Source organism: Dipodomys merriami, unplaced genomic scaffold (assembly GCF_024711535.1).
Source record: "Dipodomys merriami isolate MVZ:Mamm:240054 unplaced genomic scaffold, mDipMer1.0.p SCAF_27, whole genome shotgun sequence".
Taxonomy (NCBI): domain Eukaryota; kingdom Metazoa; phylum Chordata; class Mammalia; order Rodentia; family Heteromyidae; genus Dipodomys; species Dipodomys merriami.
In genome coordinates, this window is record NW_027204159.1 from 17,023,762 (window position 1) to 17,048,150 (window position 24,389).

The following is a 24,389-nucleotide window of genomic DNA, read 5'->3' on the forward strand; positions in this document are numbered from 1 at the left end:
ATAGAGATATGAAACCCATGGAACTTTGGTAAGGAATTGTACAGGCAGAAGGAGTAGCAAGAGTGGGCTCTAGGGCATTCTGGCTGGGCAAGATTAGGGACATCAAAGAAATTAATATGGCCAGAGAGAGTGCTACAGGGAATGGTAGGATTTACAAGGTTTAGAAGCACAGGAGGCTGGGCCCTATTATAGGATCACATGGGTCATTTTAAAGACTTAAACAGTGAATAGAGAGTCACTAAAAGTGCCAGGTTGTCTCAATACTAGAAAATATATCAGTGCTTGAATTAAGTTGTATAGATATGTGAAAATGTTACAGTGAAATCCTACCTTGTGTAGCTCATACATAGTAATAAAAAGATATATCAATGCAGATCACCAACATACATATTGAAGGAGAAATAAAATGTTTATTTTATTAAGTGTAAAAAATGGCCTGCGGAAGCTGGGCACTGGTGGCGCACGCCTGTAATCCTAGATCCTCATGAGGCATCTTGAGATCTGAGGATGGCGGTTCAAAGCCAGCCTGGGCAGCAAAGGCCGTGCAACTCTTATCTCCAATTAACCACCAGAAAACTGGAGGTGGTGCTATGGTTCAAGTGGTAGAGTGCTCGCCTTGAGCTGAAGAGCTGAGAGACAGGGCTGGGAAGATGGCACAGTGGTAGAGCGCTTGCCTTGCATGCATGAGACCCTGGGTTCGATTCCTCAACACCACATAAGCCAAAAAAGAAAAAAAAAAGCCGGAAGTGTCGCTGTGGCTCAAGTGGTAGAGCACTAGCCTTAAGCTGAAGAGCTGAGGGACCCCAGGCCCAGAGCTCAGGCCACGACCGGACCAAAAAAAAAAAAAAAAAGAGCTGAGAGACAGCACCCAGGCCCAGAGTTCAAGCCCCATAACTGACCAAAAAAAGGCTGCTGAGTGCTGGTAGCTTATGCCTGTAATCCTTAGCTACTCAGGAGGCTGAGATCTGAGGCTCACGGTTCAAAGCCAGCCTGGGTAGAAATGTCCATGAGACTCATCTCCAATTAACCACCAGAAAACAGAAGTGGTGTTGTGGCTCAAGTGGTAGATAGAATGCTAGCCTTGAGCAGAAGAGCTCAGGAATAGTGCCCAGACCCTGAGTTCAAGTCCTATGACTGGCACAAAAGGAAAGAAAAATTGGTATGAGTGGTAGATGCTTGTAATAGATAAATGCTATTTGGAGTAGAGGGCCTTCTAAAGGGAGGAACAAATCCGCAGGGCTTTGGAAGGTAGACAGAATTCACCAAATAGAATTCTGGTGATTCTTGCCAACCAGTCACAGGAATTGGAGCTTGAACTGTGAAACCAGACCTATATTCACATACTTGTTCTGTATTTGGCTCTAGTAGTTTTACTTTTGGCTTTACCCAGACTTCTTTATTAGTAGTTAAGTAAAAAGCTAACTGCCGGTATGTAACAGGTACTCAAATGGTAGCTCTCCTTTCCTTGCAAATAGAAGTGATAAGAATAAAGAGAGAGAAGAAAAGGGGCTGATTGCTGTGATGGGGAACAAAGAAACAGTTGAGTACTGAGTTATTCAAATTCAGGGGTGCCCTGCAGTACACAGCTGTCAGAATCCTGCCCTTTGCCAACCCTCCGCTTCCTGTGTGTAAAGAAGGGGAGAAGACTATTTGTTGCTAATGTTCTGTGGCTGCTACAGTTCATCTTTTCTTATCTTGATATTTTAGTTCACCTGGCCTGAATTCTTGGGCTCCAGTGAAGTAAATGTGGAAGACTTTTGGGCCACAATGGAAACAGAGGTGATTGAGCAGGTGGCGTTCCCTGCCAGCATCCCTATCACCAAGTTTGATGCCTCTGTTATTGCCCCCTTCTTTCCACCACTCATGAGAGGAGCTGTGGTTGTCAACACTGAGAAAGACAAAAACCTGGATGTGCAGCCAGCACCTGGTAAGGCCACCTGGTGGCTGATGCGTATCAGAGAAAATCTCAGTCAAGAATCTGGGATCTTGTCCATGACGAGACAAGACGGGGAGAGAGAGAGACAGAGAGAGTATGTTGGCCTACTTAAAAGATTCTTACCTTATGAGACAGTGACATCTGTGACAAAATCCCTGAGAGAAGAAAGTCACAATGCACAGTTTTGAGAGGCTACCGGCCATAGTATATGGAATAGGCACACACCTCACTGCTTCTTAGAATACACTACACTGAGTAGTAGATGCCTTGAAAAATCAAAATGTTGGTGATAAGGCTCCAACCCCAGAAACTTTCATTGAGAAAATATAGGGGGAGGCCAAGGAATCTGCCTTCAAAACTGATCTTTCAGGTATTTTTCAGCTGGTGTGTTGATACACTGAGTAAGCAGCACTGGATTAGCTATGAAGAGCATAGGTTTCTAACAAGTAGGGTTTGATTCTTAGCCATGCCACTTGGCAGTGGTGTCACCCCCTACAAATTCCCTTTATCACCTCAAGCCTCTTGGTGCATCTACAAAAAGTATGCAGTAAAGTTGTCCAGTCCTAGGTTATTGACCTGATAAGGGCTGGTAGCTGTCCACTTTTTATTTTTAAGTGTAGCTCACAGTAAGAAATATGTTTTGCATCATGACCCAGAATGATATCCTTACAGATGTACATGTATGTACATCTGTAACTGAAAGTTTTATTTTTACAAAGTGCAGTATGGTATATTTTCTGCTTTATTTAAAAAATCCAGACATGACCTGTTACGTTGATTTCCTAAGTACTTCATATTCTGTGATCACTGGTTCTCAAACATTGTTTCATAACATTAGATACTAAGGTATCCTATACACTGAACAATCACTCTTAACACTGAACTCCACCTTCAGCCCAGGAATTGTTCTTTTTTTTTTTTAGGTCCCCTATACAGTAACTTCTCCGGTTAGTCAGGTTCAGGAGCATAGTTTAAAGAGGGCATTTTAAAATGATACCTACTGCCTCTCTTGTTGCAGGTATATTGAGCATCTGAGCTCTTAGTTCTCAAAAACAGAAGACTAAACATTAACCCATTTTAGTGGGGGGAGGTGTGTGTGTACGTGTGTACATGCTGGTGTATGTGTGTGTGTGTACGTGCTGGTGTGTGTGTGTGTGTGTGTGTGTGTGTGCACGCGCGCGCGCACGTGCTGATCTGGGGCTTAAACTCAGGGCCTGGGCACTGTCCCTGAACTTTTGTGCTCAAGGCTAGCATTCTACCACTTCAGCCACAGTTCCACTTCCACATTTTTGGTAGTTAATTGGAGATGAGAATCTCATAGACTTTGCTTTCCAGGCTGGTTTTAAACTACAATCCTCAGATCTCAGCCTCCTGAGTAGCAAGGATTGCAGGTGTGAGCTATTGGCACCCAGCTACTTTTAGAGTTTTTTTGTGTTTTTTTTTTTTTAATGTCTGTATGGTGGGTATCTACTTGGGTATCCCAGGGCATGTTCCAATTCCCAGAGCTCAGCTATCTTTAGATGTCATAGGCCTACCATGTACTTTTCTCGGTGCAGAGCTGAATTCCATTGCTTAGTGTCCTGTAGACCCAGCCCTTTTATTCTTATTTTCAGGTGTGGAAAACTACCCCTGGTGGCTGATGACAGCCCCTCCCACCAGCATTGTTATCTCTTGTAGGCAATGGCAGTGCCTTGGTGAGGCTGCTCCAGGAAGGCACCTGTAAGCTTGAAGAGCTTGGCTCCTACAGTGAGCATGAACTGCAGCACCTGCTGAAGCAATGTGGCATTCCCTATAGAGCAGAGGACTCCAGGGTGAGTGTATGAGGTGCCAGTGGATAGGCTTTGTGGGCTGGCTACTTGGTCTTTCCAAGCAGGGTATGAACACACTTGTAATGGGGCACCTGCATTGGACAGAGTGAGAATGGCATCAGGGAGGACTGGGAAAATAGCAAAAATCAGATTGTGACATGCATGTGTGGGCCTAGACTCTAGGATAGGGAATCCTTTCTGCCCTTACTGTACCTGACCTTGGAAGAGCTATCTTTATGTTTTGAGTTTTCCTAGGTTTTTTTTTTAATTAAAATAAATACTAATTTCATGAAGCTGTTAAAAAGAATGTACAGTGTCTGTTTTTCAGGTTTTTTTGAAGTAGCTGTTATACATCTAGACAAGTTGAGGGACTTCACATACTAGTTTCGTTCACTTTTCTGTGCCATTGAAAATATACTTCCTTCAAATTCAAATTTATATATTAACTTCTTTAAGATTTCTCTGGCTTCTAAAGAGTTGAAGGCTCCAGGCTGTCTGGCAGCTTGGTCTGTCTCTTGGGCTTTGCCTGTGATCCTATGCTTGTGAAGCCTGCCAAGCCTAGATATACCTATAGTAGGTTGGGCTGGTGGGCCTCTAAGGCCCAGTCTGGCCTAGTTGATCCTTTGCCTGAGTCTGGAGTGAGTGTGTGCTGATCTACACTAGACCTGGCCCTTGGCATCCACTCCCGTGCTCACAATCTTGTCCTTCCTTTATAGGATCAGCTCTGCCTCTCCTTTTTGGCCCTCTATGAATCTGTACAAAATGGAGCCAGAGCTAGACAACCCCCACCTCATCTCACAGGGGGTAAAATCTACAAGATGTGCCCTCATCAGGTAAGGAGGTACTTGGGGTAAATTTGCTCATATTAAACTGCCCACAGAGGATCTGAATGAGCCAGCTATGCTTTGGGTGTTGGGACTTTGTTTGCTATGCAGCCTAGGAAGGAACTGTCCAGGTGAGCCAGGTGCCATCCTTTGGCCTGGAGAAGGAGCCAGAGTCATGGAGCAATGTGCATTTATGGGGCCCGGGTCACTGGTAAGGGAATAGGGGTGAGCAACAAGTGTTTCATTCCTTTCTGCTTTAGTGGGGACCATTATAGACTTGTGATACTAGACTCTAAAGGAACCAAGGGTTTGAGAATTGAAAGTAATAAAGAAGACCTACTGTCCACAAAGCATCCAAAGAAGATTGAGGCTTAAAGATAGGAAGGAGTAAAGAGACAGGAAGGAGTGGTCCCCAACAGAGGGACAACAAGATTCCCCACAGGGGTTTGATTCGGAGGGTAGTGAGGGACTTTTTGAGTGGGGCTTGGGGTACTATTGTCATGGTCCGATTTTAATCTGGACAATCACATCAGGTGTCTGTAGAAGGATATGGACAGGGGAGATCTTAGGGTAGTTCTGAGACAGGTTGGTACCTGATAACAGAATAGGTCTGCAAAGTCTGGATGGATGGAAAATCTAGTACTGTTAACAAGTACTGAGTAAGTGGGGTGTCTCAGCCAAGGCTTAGCTCACTGGGATATGTGAGGACGACCTGACCGAAAAGGGAATGAGGTCATGTCATGAGACAGGAGCGATGTCTGAGAGGCTCACGGCCCCCTGGGCAGAGCAGAGCTTCTCAGGAATGTCTTTGGGCTATGTCATACTGGATGGTCCTCCCATCTACCCCCAGGTGGTCTGCGGCTCCAAGTATCTTGTTCGAGGTGAAAGTGCTCGTGATCATGTGGATCTTCTTGCCTCTTCTCGCCACTGGCCGCCTGTCTACGTGGTAGATACCGCCACCCCAGTGGCCCTGTGTGCTGACCTCTGTTACCCAGAGCTGACCAGCCAAATGTGGGGAAGGAACCAGGGCTGTTTCTCTAGCCCTACAGAGCCACCAGTGGTAAGTGACTACCTAAAGTAATGGAATGAATCTCTCAGTCTGACCATGTCCCATCTTCCGAGACATGACTTGAAACCATCTCTAGCATCCTTTTTCTCCACCCGAATTTTGTCCTGATGCAGTGGAATCAACATTTACTCTAAAACTTTATATGGACTAGTCACTGTTTGAGGCCAAATCAGGTCATTAAGTATGCCTGAGGTGCCTCGTATTAAAAAGTTGCCTTCCACATAAGCTAGAAGAATGCCACCTGACCAGCCTTGGAACACACTGTCTTTTTTTTTTTTTAAAGGAGAAAGGTGATGTATGAACCCAGGACCTTGCATTAGTTAGGCTGGTGCTCTACCATTTGAGCCACACCTCCAGACCTATTTTTTCTTGGTTTTTGTGTTGATCCTGGTGCTTGAACTCAAAGCCTGAGCGCTGTCCCTGAATTTCATTACTCAAGGATAGCACTCTGCCACTTGAGCCATAGTTTCACTTCCAGCTTTTTGATGGTTAATTGGAGGGTCTCATGGACTTTGCTGCCTAGGCTGGCTATGTACTGTGATCCTCAGATCAGCTAGGATTATAGACATGTACCACCAGTGCCCAGCTTTCACTGAAGTAACCAGTCTTGCTTCCCTTGGTGGAGATGGGTGTCTCAAGAACACCTCTGCTCAAGCTAGTGTGAAAGCACGAACCTTCCGATCTCAGCCTCCCATGTATGGTGGAGTAACAGGCACATGCCACCCTACCCAGCTATGGCTTGAAAAAGGGTCTTGAGAACTTCTTTGCTTGGGCTGTCCTTGGACTGTAATTCCTCTTTTTTTTTTTTTTTTTTTTGGTCCAAGATAGGAACTCAAACTGCTGGCTATCTGACACACAATTCTTTTATGATTCTCACCATAGCTGGTATGACAGGTATAGTCCATCAGCTTCTTCATTGAGAATGACTCTTGTGAACACTTTTGAATAGACTGGCCTGGAACTACAATCCTCCTGATCTCAGCTCCCACATAGCTAGGATGGCAGGCATGTGCCCACTGTGCCCAGGTCTAGGTTATCAGGGAAAGTCTTAACAAACCTTTATCCAGACTAGCCTTGAACTGTGGTCTTCCAGATCTCAGCCTCCCTAGAATACAGAAGTGAGTCACCAAGCCCTACTTTAACCTTCAGAGAGAGAGAGAATATATGTGTACCTTCAGTATATGTGTGTGTTGACACTGGGCCTTGAACCTGGGACCTGACTGCTATCTTTTAGCTTTTTTGCTAAAGGCTAGCTCTCTACCATTTGAACCACAGCTCCACTTTGGGCTCACAGACTTTTTTGCCTGAGCTGGCCTCAAAGCACTATCCTCTGATCTCAGCCTATTGAGTAGTTAGAATGACAGGTGTGAGCAGCTGGTGTCTGGCAGCCACTAATCTTGAATCCTTTTTGTTAAAAGGTGAGAGTAAGGCCTAGAAAGGGTTGCACAGCAAAACAGTGATAGAACCCTTATTTTTATGTCTTGGTACATTGGACCAGGCAATAGTTCTTACCAGAGGCATGCATACTACAAGGCCGTTGCTGGCAGGCATTGGAATTGATATAGTAGGTAGAAGAGAAGATTAACACTCTTGTCAGGGTACATGGTGGGAGGTAGGAGGTGGGAGGTGAAAGCCTCTGGCTTGGCTTTGGAGGGAACATCATTATCATCATTCCTGGCTCTCTACACCTCCCTCACAGCCAGTTCCTCCCACTCGTCTCCTGCCTATATTGCTTAGGTACAACCTCGGCTTTAAGCGTAACTGATTTTCTGTCCCTGTTCTTTTTGAGGAAATGGAAATGGGGATGGGGGGATGCAAGGGGGAGGGGTGTATCGGGGGCCGGAGTCATAGGGACACTGGGATATGAGCAGGACTTGGCTGACACCATGGCGTTTTCTCTCACCCACCACACAGGTCCTACCTGTGTTGTTCCCTCTTGTAAAAAAGACTTTGCATCTCTCTTCTAGAGTGTGTCCTGCCCTGAGCTCTTGGACCAGCATTATTCTGTGGATGTGGTAGAGGCTGAGCACTCAATCCAGCACCCAGTCACCAAGACTCCCACGCGACGTATTGTTCATGCAGGCACACAGCCCAGTCCCAGTGACCCCAGTGCTGGACATCACTCCTTGTCTCTGTGTCCTGAGCTGGCACCCTATACAAGCATCCTGGCCTCTACTGTGGACAGCAAGCCAAACAGTGTCCGCCAGCGGCCCATTGCCTTTGACAATGCCACCCACTATTACCTCTACAATCGCCTCATAGACTTCCTCACCAGCCGTGAGATTGTCAACCGACAGATCCATGACATAGTCCAGAGCTGCCAGCCAGGCGAGGTGGTCATTCGTGATACCCTTTACCGCCTTGGGGTTGCTCAGATCAAGACAGAGACAGAGGAGGAGGGTGGAGAAGAGGAGGTGGCCACCGCAACTAAGTAAGCCAGGCTGTCACTTAGACTGCACCATCTCAAGCCATAATACGGCCCTTGCCCAAGGCATCCCTATCCAGGAACCTGCAGAAGCAGTCACTGGTGGGAAAGGGCCTCTGACTGCTGGGACTGACCAAAGAGCTTCCATTTCCTGAGTATAGCAGGGCTCAGGGTCTTTGCTTCTCAACTCTCCAGGGCTCAGGGCAGATGCCAGGAACCCCCTGTCTAGCCCCAAGAGAGCATATAAGGAATACAATGTGTTTAGGGGAGGGAGGGAAACAGATAGCTGGTTCCTTGGGTGTACTGTGGGTCAGAGAGGAAGGCCTGGGGCAGGCTAGGCAGGAGATGGCACCAAGTGGGCAGGTCAGGGAGGACTCTGAGCTTGCCCTTCCCATCAGGTACTCCCTGCTCCTAGTCTCCAGCCACATTAGCTCCTTAGCCTATTGCCTTTGACTAGGGCCTCTATGGCCTCATTCACTCCAGAGGTCCTTTTGGGTTCTTGACTGCTCCCCAAAGAGGAGTACATTTTTGTCTAGATCTCTTTGCACCCACCCTGGGAGAAGCTGAGGAGGGGTGGAACAGTCAGCCACAGCTGTCTTCTTGGACTATCCTCTGCCCTGAGCTTTAGGGAAGATTACCCCCTTCCTCCTTTCCCTGGCCACTGCTGCTGCGCCCTGCATTCTCTGGACCCTGGGACCCTCACCACATTGGGGATGTGGCCCATGGTTGTGACATAACCTGGCAACAGTAGAAAAACTCCCTTCTGTGAAGGGGAAGCAGACAGGGCTGAAAGGAAACAGCAGGACTGGCTCAAGTGCCCATGGTTTGCTAGGGCCCAGGAACTGGCCGAATGTTATTTAATTTATTGAGCGGAGTGGAGTAGGTGGCTTTTTTTCCCCTTTCCTCCTGCCCCCATGAGAATAAAGTTTATTAAATTATCTGGTTTTGATGACACAAGAGCCAGTTCTATGTGTATTGTGTGGGGCGCAGTGTGGTTGAGCTCTGGAGGACTGAGCTGCTCTGTCAAAGGGAACAGCAAGTGATAGGGAAATCTCAATCACTGGTGTCATGGTATACAAAGAACCAGAGGCTTGCTATATTAATGCTGTTAGTTTAATGTTGACAAAAAAAAATCCCGAAGCATGACTGTTAGTTGTATGAGTCAACTTAAGGGAACACATGCTTCTTGAGTGGCGTGGCTGGTCACATACCACGGCCCTCTGCCTTCTAACCCAGATTGACAGGGATCTTGGCAGAATGCACTCCACACACACTTCTAGCTGCCACTAGGTTCATTATAGCACTACCAGTCCAGGGTGGGGTAGGGTTGAGGAAGGAAGGCCATAGGCAGAGACCAGAGAACTAGTTAAGAGTCTTAGAATTGAGACATCTTGCTTCAAGGGGCCTGTGGGCTGCAGGTATCTGGGCTGTGCTCTACTTGGTCAGGGTAGGCAATTGCACCACTTCCAGACTGCTCAGCCCCAGGCAGCCTGGTCATCTCAATATTAGGGCGGTTCTTGGGGACTTGTAGGTAGTCAGTTCATTTCCAGGGAGGCATGAGGGAACTAGGGGTGGGGTTCTTAGAAGTGGGAACAAGGCCACCAGTGACCTGGAGTCTACTAGTTGACACAGCAAATACAAGGCCAAAGTCAAGAGAACAGGTATGAGGGGCTCAGCCCCTTATTGGCAGTGATGGCCTCGGCTCTGGGAATTGGGCGTCTCATCTTCTGGACTCCTCAAATTCCAAAGTTTCAGAGTGGACCAAGCTGAGTGAAATGAGCCAGGGCAGAGTTCCGTGTGTTTGCCCATGCTGCCCTACCCATGGGGGAGTTGAAGCTTGGAGGAGAGGAGCAGTGCGCTTGCCCTCACTGCCTCAGCAGAACTGGTAGTTGTTGGGCTGCAGCAGTGGCTGGGCAGCATCTGGCTCACAGCAGGCCAGGTGCTCACTAGCACTCTGCTCAGGCTCCATGCTGCTGCTGCTGTTGCTGTTGCTGCTGCTGCCACAACCATCTCCATTACTGCTGCTACTATTTGGCAGGTTGGCGTAATCCTGAGATGAGAAGGGACAGAGGACAGTGAGTCTCAGTCAAGGTGTAGTGGAGTCTGCTAGCCAGCCTGCCCAGCCACTCACCTGCTCTCTCCTGTGCGCTTGGTCCTGTTTCTGAAGGAGGGTGCAGATCTGCTGGAAGGTGGGTCTCTGGGTGGGCTCCAGATCCCAGCAGGCCTGCATGATGCTGTATCTGAAGACAGACAAGTAGCATATGTGAAACTTCTTAGGTCTGGGGACTGTACATCCCAGGAGATGTCTACTAACCAGAGGTCCCCAAAGCTAGTCAAAGAGGAGCTTAGAGGCTGGGTAGAGCACTTGCCTAGCGTATACAAAGTCCTGGTTTCTATACCTAGTGCTCCAAAAAAGGTTAGTGTAAACCTAAATCCTTAGCATGCTTCCTCCTGATCCTTACAGTAACCCTCACAAAAGGATATTTCATCACTCTTGACAGATGGAGCCATTTAGTATCCTCAGGGTAAAAGAAAAGGCTGGAAGTAGTGGTGTGGCTGAAGTGAGAGTGCTATCCTTGAGCAACTCAGGGACAGCACCCAGGCCCTGAATTCAAGCCCCAGGACTGGCAAAAAGAAAAAGAAGGGCTGGGAAGGTGGCTCAGTGGTAGAGCGCTCGCCTTGCATGCTCAAAGCCCTGGGTTCGATTCCTCAGCACCACATAAGCAAAAAGAAAAAAGCCGGAAGTGGCGCTGTGGCTCAAGTGGTAGAGCGCTAGCCTTGAGCTGAAGAGCTGAGGGACAGCGCCCAGGCCCAGAGTTCAGGCCCCATGACCGGACCCCCCCCCCCAAAAAAAAGAAGAAAAGATCCATCATCTAGACTAAGATGAGACCCAGTTCAGACCCTTTTCTGAGAACGTCCCCTATACTACCTGGGATTGAGTGCAGGCAGAAGCTTATTTTCAGTCTACTGTGGGGGAGATGAAGCCTGCCTTGGGGCGTTCTGGACAAACACAAGGGTTGCACACCCCTCCATCCTCTTCCAAACCATGCCCGGGTGTCCTCTCCCCTCTCTGGGGACCCTTAACATACATGTTCTTTGGGGCAAACGCAGGCTGGGCCATTTGATATCCATCCTTGACCAGTTTGTAGAACTTGCTGTTCACTAGGATGCCAGGGTATGGGTTGAGTCCTGCAAAGGCAAGGATGGTGTAAGAAATCACATTTGCTTTCCCATCCCCACCCACACTCATCTCAGGTGTGGTGTGAATGACCTACCAAACCATGGCCATAGAACACAGCTGTTCCCACCCAGTGCTTCCTAGGTATCATCTCTTGCAACTGGCACAGGCTTTGGGAGGTGGCAGCCTTCCACACCACACAGGAATTCAGTACAGGCTTTGGACTGTGGCAGAGCCAAGTCTCTGTTGTGTGTCCAGAGTGGGCACAATGCCAGATGAAGAGGCTGGTAGAGCAGTGTGTTTTAAGGACAATCCAGGACCTTGAGTCTCATACTCAGTTTTAGTAGTGGCAACTGCATAAGCAGAGATGGATGGAGAAGAGCCCAGAGGGGATGTGTGTTAGCACTGGAAAGCCTGTCAGACCTATTCAGGAGCAGCAATGCTGGCTTAACCCTCAAACCTGGCCTTCATTCCTGCACATCTTTGCTCTATTACTGCCACTGGGCATCCGTGACTTTTCCTACATGAGGCACAAGATACCAGTGTAACGGAAGAAGAGCTTCAGACTAGGCCTAACTGGCCCAGCCACTCACCCAGTGAGAAGATCTCCCAGAGGAGGATGCCATAGGACCAGACGTCACTCTGCACAGTGTAGATGCAGTCAAAGATGCTCTCTGGGGCCATCCACTTCACAGGCAAGCGGGCCTGCCACAACAGTCTCCATCACTTATGGCTCAGGCCTCTGCCCCAACCCAGCCCACTACCACCACGCAGCACTCACGTTGCCCTTAACAATGTAGTTGGAGTCATTCATGATGTCCCTAGCCAGCCCAAAGTCTCCGATCTTGGCCACGTGCCCGTTGGTGAGCAGCACATTGCGCGCTGCCACGTCACGGTGGATGCACTGAGGGAGAATGCAGTCTTTTAGTCCTCTAGCCTGAACTACCCAAGCTTACCTGAGAAAATTTAAAATTGTCCATTAATGTTGAGAAGCCATCACCTGCCTCCGCTGCCCTTCTAGCCCTTCATTTGTTGCTGGGCAGGAAGAGCTGCCAGCGCCCTGTACTATGTGAGCAGTCTCACCCCATCCCATTGCTAACAGCAGCTGCCACCTGTAGGGCCCTGCTGTGGGGAGCCCTTCCCTGAGCAGGCAAGTTGTACACGTTATATGCCAGTTTTACCTTCACACAATTCTGGGATTGTGCATATTGGTACAGGAAGAGACACCAAGGCTCAGGGAGTTTATTTGCTTAAGGTTATACACCAAGCAGCACAGCCAGCCATCATTGCCTCCTGAGTCTATTGTAAGGCTGTGGTCCCACCTCCCAATCCCTGAGCATGCACTTGTTCCTGGACTGACTACGTTTTATACATTCAGCTCATGAAGAAGGTCTGCTTCCACTTATGGGACCATGTGCTTCATTAGGGGAGACAGTGTTGCTCACATTGTTGAGTAAAAATGAGTGGATAAAGCCTATTGAAGGAACTGGTACCCTGCTGGGCCACACCAGGAAACCAGGTATGCCCAGAGTAGGGGCACACATTTCTTGCCTTCTCTCACCTAGACACTGTGTGTTGATACCTGGCTCTCCTCTGTACTTTTGCTCCTCCCTTCCCCTTCCATGCCTTCTCTTTCTCCCCTTATGCTCACTCATCCAGTCCCTCTACCCTAGGGACTTGAATCCTGGATGGTTTTGACTCACATTCTTGGAAGCCAGGAAGGCCATTCCCTGAGCCACTTGGGTGGAGAAGTGGAGCAGATCCCAGAGCTCCAGCGGCCGACTTTCTTCCTTGTCCAGATCTGGGGTGGGAAGAGATATCAGAGTAGTCCCACCACACTCCTACCTTCCCTGACCTCAGTTCCAACTCCCAGCAGCCCCTTTCTGCCCTGGTCCTGCTCCCTCCTTACCTTGCTCAGGGAAGGAGTCATTTGAAGAAGTGGAGACTGGTCTCATTTCCACATAAGTATCCATGCCCTGGCTGGAGAAGCCACTGTCCCTACATAGAAGAGAGGGTTGGGAGGTGGTCAGTCCTGATTACTGTGCTGGCCAGTTCAGAGATTGGCCTCTAGCCACCCCATGAACTTTCTTAACCATTCAGTAGAAAAGGAGAGGGACCTAGACATCAACATGAGTGTCCCTTTCTGTAGGGAAGCCACTGCCATAGCCTGAGTGGCCACTGCCACTTGGCCATTGCCAATGCTGGAGCTCCAGCTGTTCCATCTTTGTCTATTCTTTGCTGCTCCTAAGGTCAGTGAACCCCTAGAATTTTGCTCCTCTTGGTCCTTGCTCAGTTCACAAGGACCAAAAGAAGTTGGCACTCTTCCCAGCCACAGCCCTGCTAGAATGGGACCATATTTTAGGCCCCTTTTTCATGTTTTCTAGATGGCAGCTCTTACCCTTTGCTTCACATTCGAATCCAAGGAACTTTAACCCTCTCTGTGCCCAGACCACCCTCAGTGCTTTTCAGAAACTGGGAGCTTTAAAGCTCTGGTTCTAAAGAAGAGCTTTTTTTATTATTATTATAAAAGTGATGTACAGAACTGTTACAGTTACCTAAGTCAGGCAAACAGTGCATTTCCTTTTGGACAATGTCACTTCTTCCCTCACTCTCAGAGGAGAGCTTCTTAAACTAACTCATCACCTGGAAATTTCCATAAAATACAGATTCTGACTCAGCAAGTTTGAGCAAGTGGAGCCTGAAATGTGTTTTTTCTGACAGCACCCAGGAATGCTAGGTACTTCCCTAGGTACCTAGGTGGAAGGTAACTGGAGGAGTACTGTGTGATCCTGAACAGCTACTGCTGCTTCTAACCAGCCAGCCAGGTCTAAATTCTATATGGCTCACTTTCTGCCCCTCTGCACTGGAGATGTGACCTTGACAATGCCCCTCGCCTAGAATTCTCAGAAAGAGAAGCTGAAGTTTCGTTCATGATCTAGCTATGGCACAACCCCCTTGCTTGTTCTAGGAACTATATTTCTCCATTAGCACAGCCTAGGACTCATTCTGAGTGCTTTCCCAGTCTGCAGATTTGAAGATGGAAGCCAGTACTTTTTTTTTTTTCATTTTCCTTTTCAGCTACACTAGGACCTCACACTTGATAGGCAGGCACTCAACAATTTGAGCTATGGGATGGGAAGGTGGCTCAGTGGTAGAGTGCTTGCCTAGCATGCATGAAACCCTGGGTTTGAATTCCTCAACACCACATAAACAGAAAAAGCCAGAAGTGGCACTGTGGCTTATGTGGTAGAGTGCTAGCCTTGAGCAAAAAGAAGCTTGGGGACAGTGCTCAGATCCAGAGTTCAAGCCCCAGGATTGGCAAAAACAAAAAATAATGTAAACCATGCTCCAAACCCCTTTTTCTTGCTTTTCTATGTTCAGGCTGTCCTGAGCTTTGATCCTCCTCCTCGTGCCTCCCATGTTGCTGGGGAAGATAGGTACACCTGACATGAACTTCTTTTTTTCTTGAGTTGGTCTCAAACTATGATCCTCCGATCTCTGTCTCTCAAGTAACTAGGATTACAGGTTTGAACTATTATTTCTGGCCAGGTATTTTTTATATGATCTGCCTAAGATTCCAGCTGGCAAAGGATGATCCAGTGTGTGCTGCTCTCTCAGAGAGGTTTCTGAGAATCAGAAGAGGAAGCAGACCTCGCCAGGTCCCCATTTTTGAGCACAGGATGAAAAATGGCCTCCTTCTTCTTTTGTTCCTCTACGACTTGGCAGCTGCCTAAGATAAGAGCATTATATACCCTCTCCCATTCAGGTCCTGTCCCTACTGCACCAGGCGCCAGTATGGAGTCCTCCAAACAGCAATGTGGCAGGTGAGTACTAGACCTGAAGCCAAGAGAGCCAAATTCTGGCTCAGGCTGCACTCTGTAACATGAAACTTGCCAGTTCCTCTCTCTTGTTCCCCATCTACCTCTGGATGGCTTCCAGAAACCATGTCACAGACATGACAGAGCCTACCAGAAATATCCTGAAGAGTTCCACCCTGATGGCTTGTCTGTGGAACTGGAGACTCCAGCAGACTGGAGCTGTTTTGCCTCTTGTACAGCTAGGACTCGGCTAGGGTGCTAAGGTTGGCTACTCCTGAGTGAAATGGGGGGTTGGGTGCTCTGAAGCACCCATGTGGCCCCCTCAGGTGCTGCAAACAGAGTCTGGGTTGGCTTTTTGTGATTGCCAGTTCTGGGGCTTGAATTCAGGGCCTGGGCCCTGTCTCTTGAGTTTTTTTACTCATGGCTAGCACCCTACTACTTGAGCCACAGCTCCACATTCAACTTTTTAGTAGTTAATTGGAGATAACAGTCTCATGGGCTTTTCTGCCTGGCTGGCTTGGAACCCTGATCCTCACATCTCAGCCTCCTGAATAGCTAGGACTACAGGTGTCAGTTACCAGTGCCTGGCTTGGGTTGATCTTTTATAAACATTAAAGAAATGACTTTGTGAACACACATCTCTACCAGGCTTTGAACTGCCCACCTTGGCCTTCCACAATCCTAGAACGCAGTAAGTGCTCACATGTTTGTCCAATGATGAGAATATGTAAGGTTGCTGTAAAGCCTGGAATGGCTACTCCTTATGGCACAGATAGGAGCTGGCTGGGCAGACAGACCTGGGCCACACCTCCCCATCCTGATCTCCTTCCTGTCCCTTGCCCCAGTACTACCTGCGGATGTATTTCTTCTCCAGGTGCACGTTCTTATAGCTGGTTTCCCCCTCAGGGTCCTGACTTGGGTTCAGGCTGGGTCCCAACATGGCTTCAGCCTTCCTTCTCAGAAAGTTGAGCAGGTCACCATAGCAACAGTACTCCGTGATGACCAGGACAGGGCCTAAAGTGCCAGAAGTGTGGTGTGAGGAGAGTGTGGCCCTTGGCCCTGTTCCCCATGGGAACAGCAGCATAGGGCTGGAGGCCATGAGGCCCCAGCCTGGAACTCAGCACACACGAGTTCTAATCCTGACTCTGAGCAAATTTCTTCATGCCTCAGTAACCCATCTCTCTTGAGTAAATCATCATCATCATCATCATCATCATCATCATCTAAAAAGAAAAATCTTTGACCTCATAATCCCTTCCCTTCCCTCCCCTCCCCTCTCCTCCCCTCCTCTCCCTTCCCCTCTTCTCTCCACCTCTTTTTTGTGTGTGTGCCAGTACTGGGGCATGAATGTAGAGCCTCATGTTCTTGCTTAACTTTTTCAATCCAAGCAGGCTCTCTACCACTTGAGCCACAGCTCCACTTCTGACTTTTTGATAGAGAGAAGAGTCTCATAGACTTTTCCTGCCTGGGCTGACTTTGAACCTCAATCTTCAGATCTCAGCCTCCTGAGTATCTAGTATCACAGGCATGAGACTCTAGCCTCAGAGTTCTTTTTTCCCTATGTTTGGCATAGGGAAAGCTGATGTAATGAAGAGCAGGAGGTAGCTTGGAGTCCAGGACAGCTCGGTGGTCCCTGTGGAAAGTCCAAGCATCTTTGTATGGGGTATCCTAAAAGGGAGGTCTCCAGTCCACAGTGATACCCTCTACAAGCATACTCAGAATTTTGTTCCTTTATCTCCTTGTTCAGTGTGCTCAGTGATGTCTAAGAAGCATGGCCTGGAGCTCCAAAGAGCTGTCTGCAGGACAAATGAGTGGCTCCTGCCAAGCCCAGGAGTCTGGCCTAGGAAAGTAGGGGGTGCTAAGGAAGGATTCTCCTGGAACCCACAGGTGAGAAGGACAATATAGGTCTCAGTCCCCTAGAGCCCTCAGTTACCCAGAGACCTTGTACCCACTGAGTGCTCACCTCCATGGGTGCAGGCTCCCAGGAGGTTGACTATGTTTTCATGCTGGCCCAGGTGACTCATGATCTTCAGCTCGGACATCAGGGCCTCCTTCTCATCCGCATGAGCCGTGGCTGGTTGAGGGGCCGGATTGCAGAGCAGTGGGAGGTGGCATCCGGGAGGATCCAAATACAAATGGGGAGAAAGGAAGAGTGCAGGCACAGATAAGAAGGACAGAGGGAGACAAGGGGTGCACCTGTTACTAAGCTGGTCTCAGGGTGGCAGAGAGTCAAGCTACAACCAGACTACGGCCCTCCATGGCTTCCGTGCATGCCTGCCTGCCTGGGGCTCAAGCAGAAGTCTCTTCTCAGCCAGAAGTTGAGAGCGACCTTCTCATCCTAAGCCACAAGGCACCCCCAAACGTGCGCCCTGTCCCCCGGGTTCAACGGGCTGACCATGTGCATGGTACCTCTTGAGATGCCAGGGCCAGCCCACCCCATCATGCACACTGTCCAGCCCTGCTCCCACTTCCCCACGCCCCCCCCCACACACACACTCACATTTCAGCATCTTCACAGCCACCTTCAGGACAGCATCTTCCTTGCCCAGACCGAAGGCTGTGGCTTCCACAACTTTCCCAAAGGCGCCAGCTCCCAAGGTCTTACCTGTCACACACACATAGATCCCTCAGGTCCCTGGGCACCAGAGCCTTCTCTCTCGAAGTCTACAGGCTCGCCACAGTCCCCAGGAGACCCACTATTATGCATGTGGGAACTGACACCCTATCTCACCAAACTGCAGGTTGTTGCGAGGGAACTCCCACTTTTCATTGTAGGGCAGCTGGGTAGGGTCAATGAAGGTGTAGTTATTGCCCTCGTAGCTCTCAATGATCTTCCAGCGTATCTGGTACTTGGGTTTCTGCAAAAGGAGGGAGGAGGCAGATGGAAGCTGGTCTGGTGGGGGCTTCTGAGTCTGACCTTGGGAAGCTGAGGTTGTATGGGTGCAGGGCTCTGAGTGCGGCCCTCTTTGTGAAGAGGGGGTCAGGACCTCTCAAGGGCACAGTCCTTGCCCCATTACCCCACTCTGTGGGGGCTTTAGTTTCTCTATCTGTTTGTTGAAGACCTTGGACCAGATAACTTCTGAGGGTCTTGATATTGCTGATAAGTTGGTAACTCCCCAGGCAGGAAGGACAGTAGAACTTCAGATCTACCCACTCATCCTCCACCCATTCATCCATTCTTTTATCCAAATAGTTTTTTTTGGGGGGGGGGGTGTTGCATGTTGCAGATTGAACCTTGGTCTTCACCTATCCTAAACACACTCTTCCAGCCAAGCTACCCTCCCAGCCATGTTTTTATTTTTAGTTGCAGTAAAATATATATAACATAAAATGTATCTTCACCGTCTTTAAGCAGACATTTGGTAGTATTAAGTTGCATTTCCATTGCTCTGCAACCAATTTCCAAACATCCTTTCCTCTCGCAAAACTGAAGCTCTATACCTACAACGCCCCGCCCCCCTCATTCCCTCCTGCCAGTCACCCACAGCTATCATCCTACTTTCTGTGCCTATGAATGTTTCTCTTCTGGTTACTTTTTATAAATAGCACCATGTTGTATCTGTCTTCTGTGACTGGCTTATATAATGTCCTCAGAGTTCCTCCATGTTATAGTGTGTATTGGAATACCCTTCCTTTTGAGGGCTGAACAATGGTTTCATCTCCTAAGCATCTGTTCCCAACAAAGCAACACAAATTTTTAGCCTATGTAGTTTGTAGGGAAGTGGCTGAGAAAGGACTTCAGTTCTTAACAAGGTAAGACATTTTCAAGTAAGTCCATGAAGACAATTAGCAGGGCTGCACATGCTGTAGCCTTGAGGTGGAGATGATCCTGGTAAGTTCAGGGGACCGGAAGGACATGAGGGTAGCTTAGAGAAGATGAGGGAAGGTTCCAGAGCTGGAAGGTTATGATGGTGGTGATCAGGTGAGTTCCCTTCTAACTCCAAGGGGAGACACAGGGATGTGTGCAGAGGTGGAGTCATCTGACTTGATATTGCCAAGACTTGAGGTCAGTAGACAAGGGGCTTCCAGCTGATGCCAGTTCCTCCTTGGATTCTCCATGCCGCTTGCAGGTGGCAGAGCCAGGAGGTGGGGCTTAGGCAGGAGGAACAGCTGACTCTCCTTATCCTGCTCCAGGGGTAACTGCACAGGGGCATCATGCCGATGGCTACCCATAAGAAGTACGGAGGGAAAACCAAGTGTTCAGAAAAGTACAAGCCGGGCTGGTGTGCTGGAGGACAATGAGGCCTTGACTGTCAGCAGACCCACTTTCTGTCCAGCCAGGTCTTAGGGACAGGGACTGGCTGGGCTGGGCTTAGCTGCTGGCACTGCAGCTAGGGAAGCTAACAGTGTGTGAACAGGTGGGAAGCAGGTCGCCCAGGGCTTCAAGTATTGCTAGGTTAAGAGAAAAAGATTCTAGATAACCATGGGAAGGTGCTTCCAGTTGGTAATTTGAGAGAAAAGACTGCAGTTAGACACTAAGAAGGACTTCTGGGCCCTGATTCAGAAGGGCTAGCCACAGATAAACTTAAGAACACCCATGATGGCTTGTGAGGAGAATCTGAAATGCGACAGAGAGGAACTTCTTGAGTCTCCAAGGATGGTTGGGGATGTTCTAACCCTAACACCAGACAGGGCTTAAGGAGGGGAATTCTCTGACCGCTCCTGCTACTTCCAGCTCCAGGAGCCTCTGTGGCTTTGAACCACTTCTGCTTCTCTTGTCTTCCCTCCCCTCCCTACCCCCCCCCTCGGCCCTCCACAGCTGGGCTGAGTCAGCTCCCTCCATACCTCTCTCTCCCGCTGGGCAGGGGTCCGGTGTTGTGGGACAGGTTGGGGGAGAAAGAAGAATTTGGCTAGATTCTCACATCTGCGTCCTGACTCTCCTGCCTGTGTCAGGAGTCCCATCTTCCTCCTCTCTCTGCACAAACACCTCCCACCCACCCCCATCCCTGTGTCACCCATGGGCTGGGTTGCATGGGGCTCTGGGCTTGATTTTCTGATTCCAGGAATAGCAATAGCCAGCAGCAGTGCCTCATGAGCACTGCCTGTAAGCCAGGCCAGACAATCCGCATGCGTCATTCTATTTAGCGGGTACACAGGGGCCTAAGCCCCACGCCCACCCCTAACTTCCTTCTGGGGATGGAAGTGGCCAAAGTCCCAGCTACTCTCCCTGTCAGGCAGCTGGTTCCATAGGGTGGGTGATCTGCCTCCAGACCATCCTTCTAGAAGCTCTGCTATCCCCTGTCCTCCTCAGAGCTCAGGGCTGACAAGAATCCTAGACTCTCCGGTGGCTTTCCTGTCGGGCCTCCTCTTTACCATCCTTCCCTTTTTGAGTCTTCCTCCCTGTGGCCAGCTGAATCCTGCCCTTTTCTGCTTCTCCTGTAACCTCTCTGAAGCACAGAAGGTGATGACTCAGCTCTGAGAGAGAAACAAGTCTTCCACCACAGGACCAGGGTAGTGGTGACAGATCAGGCCCAATCCCCACAGGCCCCAAGGCAGGGAGATAATTGATTTGATAGGAGCACATCAGCCTGGACAAGCTGAAGAACCTGTCGAGGAGGAGGGCAGCCTAGGGGGCAAGTCTGTGCCTGGCCTTCGTGGGGAACTCAGGGGCCAGTTGAGCCTCTGGCTGGGAAATCAGAGGGTGGCTGGAAGTACATATTCTGAACATGACCCTGTAGGGTCAGGTACTGGTGACTCACATCTGGAATCCCAGCTACTCAGTAGACAGCTCTGGGGATCACGATTCAAAACCAGCCCTGGCAGACAAACTTGAGAGACTTGAATCTCAAATGAACACCCAAAAGGCCAGAAGTGGAACAGTGGCTCACGCAGTAGAGTGCTAGCCTTGAGCAAAAGAAGCTGCTCAGGGACTGTGCGTAGAGCCTGAGTTCAAGCCTCAGGAGGAGCACACAAAAAATGATGGGGCTGTGGAGAGAGACCACAGCCAAGGAAGGTGGTCAGCCCAGGCATGAAGGACTACAGGGCTCTGGGACCTCTACAGGGCTTACTGGGCAGCCCAGGGCTGCTCTGAGGGGCACTGGGAGATAGTTTTCTGAGTTTTGGAGAAGCACCCAGCTTCTGGGGAAGGAACAGGTGATCGCCAGAGTGAGGAAGTCCTGGATCTGGAGGTGGCGAGCAGCACCCAACAACCACTTTGGGGGGTTGTCAAGGAGATTATGCCAACCTCAGACCCATCCAACCCTACCAGGCGTGAGCTAATTGGGTCCCCAGCTCACTGCCCCCTGTGTCCATGGCACGGGCCCTACCACTGAGCTCTGCCAGTCCTTTCCGCAGGCCAAGACTCCCATGTAACAGCCTGCTGTGATGAACCCGCTTTACAATGGAGAAACAGAGGCTTGGAGAGACCAGTTGGGCACTGGTAGCTCATGCCTGTAATCCTAGCTACTCCGAGGCTGAGATCTGAGAAATCAAGGTTTAAAGCCAGCTTGGGCCAAAAAAAAAGTCTAGGAGTGTGCTGGGAAGGTGGCTCAGTGGTAGAGCGTTTGCCTTGCATGCCTGAGGCCCTGGGTTTGATTCCTCAGCACCACATAAGCAAAAAGAAAAAAGCCGGAAGTGGTGCTGTGGCTCAAGTGGTAGAACGCTAGCCTTAGAGCTGAAGAACTGAGGGACAGCGCCCAGGCCCAGAGTTCAGGCCCCATGACCGGACCCAAAAAAAAAAGTCTAGGAGACTCTTACTTCATTTAACCAGCAAAAAACCAGAAGTTGAGGTATAGCTCAAGTGGTAGAGTGGAAGCCTTGAGTAAAAAAGCGAAATGATAGTATAAGACCCTGATTTCACATGCATGCAAGCGTGCACCCCACACACACAAAGTCACCTTGGGCCCACCATACAGAAAGGGAAACTGAGGAGGGCGGATCATGCCTCGTGGTGTCCACCTCGTCTGGCTGTCCAGCTCCCTCTGTCCCAGCTCACCTGCTTGTACTTGTACAAGAGCAGCAGCAGCAGGAAGGTCATGACAACCAGGCAGGAGACCACCACCGGCATGAAGAGGGACGCCTCGGGGGGCTTCGCAACAGATTCTGGAGGGACAGACCAGAAGATGGAGAAGGCAGAGGGACCACCAAGTCCCCTCCCCTCCCCGACACCAGGCCAGCTAGCTGTCTGGAACACAGTAGGTGCTCAATAAACACTTGTGTGAATGAAGCTTCACACAGACCTCAGGGAGGTGACCTTGCCAGCCGGCTGTCCACACCAAGCTCCATCCAGAGCCCCAGCCTGCTGGGTCTAGAAGAGACCACAGGAGTAATGAGTGCCAGCGGCTGCCAGTGAAAAAATATGGCCTAGTGTTCAGCCAAGGTGTGCCCATTCCCCTAGTGATGGGGCCACCACCTCTGCCTCTGGCACTCAGACGGACTTCTGGAAGTTACATCTCATGTAACTTCCTGGAGTGTCCCCATATGGCCTTTGGTAATAAACAGGTCTTGAAAGGTCTCCGAGCCAGGGTATGGGTTTGGGGTCTCTGCTTTTGCTTGCATTGGTAGCCTGAGTTCTCTCTATGTGTTTTGAAAGATACAATTTCATTCTGTTGCTAAACCAGATTGGACTCCCAGGTCAAATCTCATTCTGGGGAACACTGAATGCATGATTTCTCTCGGAAGTTCAGGTTTAGCATGTCCCAAATGGGAAGAGAGATAGGACTGACCACCTTGGGAGGTGAGAGGTCATTAAGACAGTGTCTGCCCTAGCTGAGTGCCGGTGGCTCACACTTGTAATCCTAGCTTCTCGGGAGGCTGAGATCTAAGAATCTTGGTTCAAAGCCTGTGTGGCAGGGAAGTCCATGAGACTCTTATCTCCAATTAACCACCAGAAAACTGGAAGTGGCTCTGTGGCTCACGTGGTAGAGCACTCACCTTGAGATGAAGAGCTCAGAGACAGTGCCCAGGCCAGAGTTCAAACCCCATGATGATTAAAAAAAACAATGACAATGCCTGCCAGCTCAAGGCATGCACAGTATGTGATGAGCACCCTACTGGCTTTTTTTTTGTTGTTGTTGATTGTGGGACTTGAACTCTGGACCTGGGCACTGTCCCTCAGCTCTTCAGCTCAAGGCTAGCGCTCTACCACTTGAGCCACAGCGCCACTTCCGGCTTTTTCCGTTGATGTGGTGCTGAGGAATCGAACCTAGAGCTTCATGCATTCCAGGCAAGCACTCTGCCACTGAGCCACCTTCCCAGCCCCACCCTACTGGCTTTTACACAGCAAGCAGCTGCAAGAGAGTTAAGTACCACAGCTATCAGAGTGCAAAGGGCCTGGTTATAGTTGCTCTAAGGCCAATGGCTGGGGCACATGAGTGACATGATCTCTGAGCCATGACTCTCCCTGTCCCCTCTGTGACCAGAGAGCCTCCCTAAGGACATAGAATGAGGGCTGAAACCAGGTTATTAAAGGTCTGTGAATGCTGTGGCCTGGAAGAAACAGAGACCAAATGTGTCTGAGACCTGATGCACAGCAAAGGCAGTATGTGTTAATTAGGGAGTGAGTTAAGGGGCCAGCTTGTTCCAGACTGTGCTCTCTGGACTTCCCTGAGTTTTCCTCCTGATCACTCTCCTCTGATTGAGTCAGACTCCCCCATGTTGCTGCCTCAGGATTCCTGGGACAAGAGGACCCTGGGATGGACCAGAGAGGTAGAACTCAGGATCACTTGCGTCTGCTGCAAATAGGAGCTCTGGCCTTGGCTCCCTTGTTGTGGGTGGGGAGGGAGTTGGATCCCAGGACCCTCCCCCTATGTCTACCTTGGCTGGAAGGGAGAAGGATGGAGGCCTACCTGCGGTGACAGCCCTGAAGGTCTCAGAGCTGTTGCCCACGCTGTTGTGGGCCCTGCACTCGTAGGTCGTATTGTGCTGGAAGGTCCCAACAATCAGCTGACTCTGCACGATCACTTTGCGGAAGGGCTCCTGGTACAGCACCTTGAGTTCTGAGTCCTCCCAGGTCTGCAACATCTGTGCTCGCTCACATCTAGGGCCAACAGGAGGTCGCTCAGGGCTACCTCTCCTATTCCTGGTGGCCCCATCCCTACCCTGGCCCATCTCCTGAGCCCCCCACGCAAGTAGAGCGAGCAGTCCATTTACCTATCTGTGTGGCCCCGGCACATCAGCCATGTCACATTGGGCTGAGGGTACCCAGAGACATTACAGAAGAGGATATTGGAGCCATTGATGCGGGCCCACGTCACACTGACCTTGGGAGGATCTGAGGGTGACAGGAGGAGGGGAAGAGCGAGGGAGGAAGAGATCAGTCCCAGAGGCCAGAGGCCAAGGTCCCTCTCCTGACTGGGCCTACTTTCCCCCTCCCTCCTAATTCATCTGGAGC

At 49.8% G+C, this 24,389-nt stretch overlaps 2 protein-coding genes across 7 annotated transcripts in view; one reads left to right on the forward strand and one right to left on the reverse strand.

Moving 5' to 3' along the window:
- Hmgxb3 (HMG-box containing 3) overlaps nucleotides 1-9,019 on the forward strand; it is a 57,992-nt gene extending 48,973 nt beyond the window's left edge. For all 5 annotated transcript variants that reach the window (XM_070036385.1, XM_070036388.1, XM_070036386.1 and 2 more), the window contains 5 exons: nucleotides 1,708-1,927; nucleotides 3,614-3,747; nucleotides 4,461-4,577; nucleotides 5,419-5,628; nucleotides 7,605-9,019. In XM_070036385.1, the coding sequence (XP_069892486.1) occupies nucleotides 1,708-1,927; nucleotides 3,614-3,747; nucleotides 4,461-4,577; nucleotides 5,419-5,628; nucleotides 7,605-8,072 (1,149 nt within the window). In that variant the 3' untranslated portion in view covers nucleotides 8,073-9,019. The remainder of the gene's footprint in view (nucleotides 1-1,707; nucleotides 1,928-3,613; nucleotides 3,748-4,460; nucleotides 4,578-5,418; nucleotides 5,629-7,604) is intronic.
- Nucleotides 9,020-9,157: 138 nt separating this feature from the next.
- Nucleotides 9,158-24,389, reverse strand: part of Csf1r (colony stimulating factor 1 receptor) — a 28,680-nt gene continuing 13,448 nt past the window's right edge. For both annotated transcript variants that reach the window (XM_070036391.1, XM_070036389.1), the window contains exons 8-21: nucleotides 24,149-24,269; nucleotides 23,845-24,035; nucleotides 21,993-22,099; nucleotides 17,790-17,916; nucleotides 17,559-17,663; nucleotides 17,022-17,132; nucleotides 15,910-16,072; nucleotides 13,150-13,238; nucleotides 12,944-13,041; nucleotides 12,022-12,144; nucleotides 11,834-11,945; nucleotides 11,152-11,251; nucleotides 10,194-10,302; nucleotides 9,158-10,112 (exon numbers count right to left, since the gene is read on the reverse strand). In XM_070036391.1, coding sequence (XP_069892492.1) covers nucleotides 9,936-10,112; nucleotides 10,194-10,302; nucleotides 11,152-11,251; nucleotides 11,834-11,945; nucleotides 12,022-12,144; nucleotides 12,944-13,041; nucleotides 13,150-13,238; nucleotides 15,910-16,072; nucleotides 17,022-17,132; nucleotides 17,559-17,663; nucleotides 17,790-17,916; nucleotides 21,993-22,099; nucleotides 23,845-24,035; nucleotides 24,149-24,269 — 1,733 coding nt within the window. In that variant the 3' untranslated portion in view covers nucleotides 9,158-9,935. The remainder of the gene's footprint in view (nucleotides 10,113-10,193; nucleotides 10,303-11,151; nucleotides 11,252-11,833; nucleotides 11,946-12,021; nucleotides 12,145-12,943; nucleotides 13,042-13,149; nucleotides 13,239-15,909; nucleotides 16,073-17,021; nucleotides 17,133-17,558; nucleotides 17,664-17,789; nucleotides 17,917-21,992; nucleotides 22,100-23,844; nucleotides 24,036-24,148; nucleotides 24,270-24,389) is intronic.